At 38.0% G+C, this 6,000-nt stretch overlaps 1 protein-coding gene across 2 annotated transcripts; it reads left to right on the forward strand.

Moving 5' to 3' along the window:
* The first annotated feature begins 2,016 nt into the window (after positions 1-2,016).
* LOC134219592 (pupal cuticle protein Edg-78E-like) lies at positions 2,017-2,715 on the forward strand. Of its 2 annotated transcripts, none has more exons than XM_062698362.1 (2): positions 2,017-2,181; positions 2,238-2,715. In XM_062698362.1, the coding sequence occupies exons 1-2, from the start codon at positions 2,170-2,172 to the stop codon at positions 2,598-2,600; spliced, it is 375 nt and encodes a 124-aa protein (XP_062554346.1). In that variant the 5' UTR covers positions 2,017-2,169; the 3' UTR covers positions 2,601-2,715. The 2 variants fall into 2 exon arrangements, with proteins under 2 accessions (XP_062554346.1, XP_062554347.1); XM_062698363.1 differs by having other exon boundaries at positions 2,019-2,181; positions 2,253-2,715.
* The last annotated feature ends 3,285 nt before the right edge of the window (positions 2,716-6,000 follow it).

A 6,000-nucleotide genomic window follows, 5' to 3' on the forward strand; every position in this document is an offset into this window, starting at 1 on the left:
AAAGTTGAAGAGCCGGCCTTTGATCCTCAACCTGCACATTCCTTCGTTGATCGGCCGCCCTATGAAGCTGTTCCCAGCTCGTGTGTGTTGTTGCATTACCTCTAAACGTTCGCACCATTGATCGCTTCCAACAAACCTCCTGCAGCGCCACGATGCCAAATCAACGGTCCTTGAAAGCACATCGGCGAGTATGTGTGTGCTCCCGGTGAACATGGAGAACTTGGTGAGATTTGCACCTCCAGAGATGAGCAGCAACGCCCCCCCTTTCCTTGTCAGAATACGACCACAGTCAGAAGCGCGTCCACGTTCCGAGTCGTGAGTTGGACAAATATGGGAAATGCCAAATAAGACAATAGCTCTGGCTTTGGTATTTGAATACATCCTGAGATTCTTCTGGACTTCAAGAGATCTTGTTTGGCAAAACCTTCACATAATTTAAGAAGTTCTCTCCTATCTTCAGGACAAATTTTGCATTTCTAGGATTTAGATGGCATAGAAAAGCTTTCAAATAATAATGGGAAATGCAAATAGAATACTAAGTTGAAAAGAAGACCAAGTTCCAATTAGAATATAGACCCATAAAAGAAGAAGAAAAATAAAGATATGGTTAAATGGGTAATTAATTCAAAATGATAGAAATAACTAATATCATGGATAAATAATAGTGTAATAAGAAAAATAGTAGTGTAGTGTGGAAAAAACGTGGATTCATGGTTCATCATCTTCGGCATAGATTATTGTTACGCTGCGAAGACATTTAACCTCGCAAAATCATTAAATGTTTCATTCAAATGTGGGACGTTTGAGATTTACATATCTTCTTGTCAGTTATTCCAATACTTCTCTCACCTAAATTACATAATATGAGATCTAGTTTTGCTACGACTATCATTTTGTCTCGGGGAGTTATGAAGACACGCGATTACGATTTCATGCACGTGTTCTAATGACAGATGGCGCTTCGCTCAGAAAGAAAAGATACATATCAACAAAGGCACCGAATGCATGGGGTTTTCAACTTAAACTGGTTGATACAAATAATACACAAAAAATAAAGTCATTTGGTTGGAATGTGGCTTGGCGAAAAAGGCCGGGGCCAGACATGAGGGTGTCCGAATAGATCTTTCCCATATGTTGCTCCTCATTATCAACTCGTGAATTGATTATTAATCATGAATTGTCTATCACCTATTCGAAAAATAACAATTTGTGAATGACCCTCATTTAATTAATGTTATCACATAATTTAATCCTATTAGTCTTGATCTGCCTTCCTGTAAATCAACACAGTAGCTAATACAAAGACGTGTCAAAAGCGAAGCTCATATAACTCAATTTGAGTAAGCTTACCTCGACAGGTCGTCAGATAAACAATTAATACCACCTTTATTAGGCGAACTTTTTTTAATATGCAAATTTATGCCGCTAGTCTACTTTGGCAAACATAAACCGGTAGGTGGAGGCGTCGAAGGCATGTCTAATGCCATAGACGGTTTAGATTTATGCGCCCCAAGTCGTCTGAGCCACTCAACTCTAATGTCAAAGCAAAATTTCTAGCCGTATGTAGAGGTTAAGTCCAAAAATATACTAAATATTGCGATCAAGCGCGCTGCGTCTGCATTGACACTATAGTTGATCATCATTGCAACGCATTTGACCTATTCCTCGATGTTTACTGAAGCTAATGTGGTCAAGCAAAACATGCGGTCGAATAATTTCAAATTTGGGCCAATGGGTTGCAGTACAGATGATTATTCTTAGTCAACCGATTATTATTGATGTTCATGTTGTTGTTACATCGTTATTAATGTGATTTTTTAGAACATCGTATACGATCGCATTCTGGTGCAAGAATTGCGAATTTTTTTTTTTAAACTTTTGTGCAATGATATTCGCAACAATTCTCCTAACTGGTCAAGTACCAGCACAATGTCACGCGACTTGTTTCACTGTCAAGATGCACTACAGTAGCCACCCGTTGGCGGTGTCGGTTGGTGACAGGTTCCTTCTATTGATCTGTTGCGTCACGAGGTATGGATTCCATATCATCGAGCATCCAACTGGTGCTCTCTGCCCCATGCGACTATATAAAAGCAGAAGAGTTTGGCGACCTACCAGTTGGTGATATTTATCTCAGTCTCTCACACCACATCTTTGCAGGAGTTCACAATGAAGCCACAGGTAAAACTTGAACTTGATTTTCAACTCGCTGAACTTTGCCGACATTATTGTAATAGATTTTTACGATTCAGATTCAGGCAGTGCTATTGGGTGCCCTTCTACTGCTGGCCCACTCAGTCGGCAGTCAGGAAGTAGAGATCGTTGAACAGGAGAATAACATCGAACCGGACGGGACCTACTCGTACCGATATCGACTAACGGATGGAACGGAAGCTCAAGAACAAGGTCAAGGCGGAGTGTCCGCCAACGGTGGATACAGTTACACCTCTCCCGAAGGAGAAGTTATCCGGATAACGTATACTGCTGATGAAAATGGATTCAATCCGCAGGGAGATGTTATTCCTCAGCCGCCACCCATACCGGAAGCGATACTTCGAGCGTTGGAGTACATCCGAACACATGCGCGGCCGGAGCAGTGATAAGTGTGGTGATATTATTTGTTGTATAATGTTTTATTGTTGAGAATATTGTGATAAGAATCGATTGAAATCATAAGAAATCGTAAGTGTAAATACATGTGAAATTTGATCCAAAGATCATGTGTGATATCTATGGTCTACAAAAGGAACAGGATGAAGAAGAAAAATCGTGCGGGAATTCCACTAATTATTGCGGGAATGATCAACGGGTACTGAAATTGATGCCTATAAAATATCACCATTTATCAAATGCAGATTATACTCCGATCAAGGATAATCCATGGTCAAAATGTGTCGTATGGTGAACTTCTAGCAAACGATGTTATGATTTAGTAATCTGGGCCCCATCAGTTTAGTAGTTTGTCAATAACTCATTCCAAGGGATGAATTTCAAAATGTGTCTAATGTTCGTTGTTTCAATTCTACTAACAACTACTAGGGTAAAGTGCCCAATAGTGGACACCCAACCAATAGTGGACCCTCCAGCCATTTTTGCATTACTACAGCACAATGTAAACATTTTGCTATGAAATTCCATCGGGAGAACATACCTTACAGTTCTATGATTTGATTACATACAGTGGAATTGCTATGAAAAGTAAAAATAGATGATTTTTTACAATTCTATATAAAATAAACACGAGAGTGTCCATTATAGGAATATTTTGGAAGGTCCATAATAGGGAAGAAGAACGTCCCGAAACGGAACATAAAAATCAAATGAAGTGTCGACTATAGGGAAGCAATTTTCTATTATGGACCCCCAGGGGGTCGACTATAGGGCGAATTCAGTCAGACTTTAAAATGTAAATTTCAACGAATAACGTCGAGTATTTGCGTGTTTCATGTATGTATCGTAAAGAGGAGATGCAGAGCTTGATATTAGATATCACGCAGAATTAATATTTTGATAATTTCCACTCCTTATGCCAGGAAGAGCAAAATTTCGCTACTATGGGGTCCACTATTGGGCATTTTACCCTACTTCACACAATTGATTGCACGTCATTATAGACGGACTGGTTAAACATAATGGCGTCTCAAATAAACAAATAGTAGGAACTTTGATAACATAAATGTATCGATAACATTCTTGCTTTCATACGTTACTTCAAACTCATTATTACAAAGGATTAATAAAAATCTTCGCATGGCAGCTGCCGTTTGAAGAATAACGGTATGAAGTCTTCGTTCTTCGATGTCGTCATGACGATTTGGTTACACGACGAAAGCCAACGTCGTGCGCGTCATTGACGATGTGTAGAGTAGCAATGAAGACACTGCAACTCGTCGCTACTGTGGCATTTCGATGCCTATTGACTTCTCCAAATGAATAAAAGTGTGTGTGATTCCGCTGTATTCCTCTCAAAGTGTTTGTGATATTTTTGCTGCAACTGGATTACCACCCATTTTTATTTTATACATCCTACACAGTGGCATTAGTGCTGGTGATTCTAGCTTTGGAGAAGTCAATGACGATGCCTATTGTCAGCCCTGAGTATTCTATTAGTCTCAGTTATTAATTGAAAGCTTTCTATGCCCGCCATTGCATGAGTATGTATCTTGTGTGGCAAGTACAATGGATTCACTATACCCGGGGTGTCGAGAAAGTTGAAACTTGAAACGTAAAATGATTGAAATTTTGCTATCATTTAGTACAAGTTACGGCAACTAACGCTTTCACTACGTTGTTAATAGAATTCAAACAACGAATTGTTAGGCAGAGTTGTAGAAAAACTTCATACTCGAAGTCCAACATACAACAGATTTTGGAATTTTGCCTCTGGAATGAGTTTTTATCTAACTATGTACTAAATGATCGAACTCAAATTGCTAAATGATCAAACACATTCATTTTTTCAAATTTTAATTACTTTTCTATGAAATCTAGATTTTTTCTCGGACCCTTCACAAATTTCAAGAAGCGTGCTATTGGAAAAATCAAAAACATCGGGAAACATTTTACAGAACTACACCAGAAAAAAAATATTCGTCAAAGTTTTGCCTTTCGTGACTTTTTGCCTATAATTTAAATTTAATTGTTTCTCGAGAGGATCGAAGTAGGTTGCGCTTCAAAGTGGACGCAAAAAATTTACGTCCGTCATTTTTTCGGACAAATATTTGATCCGATTTTTCAAGAGGCGAAATAAACGGTCGCAAAAATTTATTCATACGTCATTTTTATCGGTTCAAGAAAAATTCAAACTCTTTATCAAGAATCCTCAACTTTGAGCTGCTAGAGGTTACTAACAACGGCTGGATAATGATATGACGGAATTTTCGAAGGATGCAGTTTCCATCCAAGCCAAGATCAACACTACTGGCAGCATGACTACAGCGGTTACAACGACGGCGAATACGAGGACCGGCAAAGGCGTTTGCTGTGGAGGCGACGGCCTTACTTTCGGTGGAAACAGTATGCTGCCTCACAACAATAACGTCCGGATGTATCGCGCAACCTTCAAGTAATTGCCCGGAGTTATTTTGGACAATGACAGTAAGTCAATTTTAGTGGGTAAGTAGTTCCACGAAGTAAGGTAAGGTGAGTACAATTAATTTTACTTTAGATCATTTCCACAAATTGAAGAAAATCTGGATTTTAGTCAAAATTAAATTTTCTTATACACCGCGCTCAAATTTTCAACATATTACCAATAAGTGCTACTCTCTATTATTTATATATAATATATTTATTAATGTTTTTACATATATTCACTCTCATAATTATGTTAACATTATGTTATAAATCATAATCATTGATTACATTAACTATAAAGTGCTTCCAAGAGCGGTTTTATTTTATTTTTTTTCTGTCGTGATTGTTTGCAAATTGATGTAGAGTGAGATTAATGTTTATCGCGTCGTTTTCGTCATCGCCGAAAAAATGTAATAGTAGAAAGTTTTTGGATGAAAAATGAATGTGCACACTAGCTTGGGAATTGCATTGAGCATTGCCGATGGTGTGCGACTTACAAATGTTTCCGTTAAAGCCTGCAAGATTAAATTTAGATTTCATTTTCACAATGCATCTAATGTCTGATTGAAAATTGAGTAATGACGCTTATCCGCATCGAGCTCCATTATACACGGATACTAAAGTTTTGCCTTTCTCGTACAACAAAGTTTTTTTTTAAGAAAAATACCCCACACGGAAGAAAAAAGGTACTCAGCGTTGAGTTTTTTAAACTTACTTTTGAGTTATTTTTTCTTTTCTTTTTCATCCACTCTTTCTTCTGTTGTTAAAAACAAAAGAGCGAAACAATCCAACGACGCCAATTCAATACGGGAAACCAATTTTGAGTTTATTTCCTGAGCTCAAAATTGGGTGAATTAAACCTCCAGTTGGGTGAATAATTTTTCCGTTGAAGAAATGTTACAAAAACAATACATGACATTCTAG

This window comes from Armigeres subalbatus, chromosome 3 (genome assembly GCF_024139115.2).
Source record: "Armigeres subalbatus isolate Guangzhou_Male chromosome 3, GZ_Asu_2, whole genome shotgun sequence".
Taxonomy (NCBI): domain Eukaryota; kingdom Metazoa; phylum Arthropoda; class Insecta; order Diptera; family Culicidae; genus Armigeres; species Armigeres subalbatus.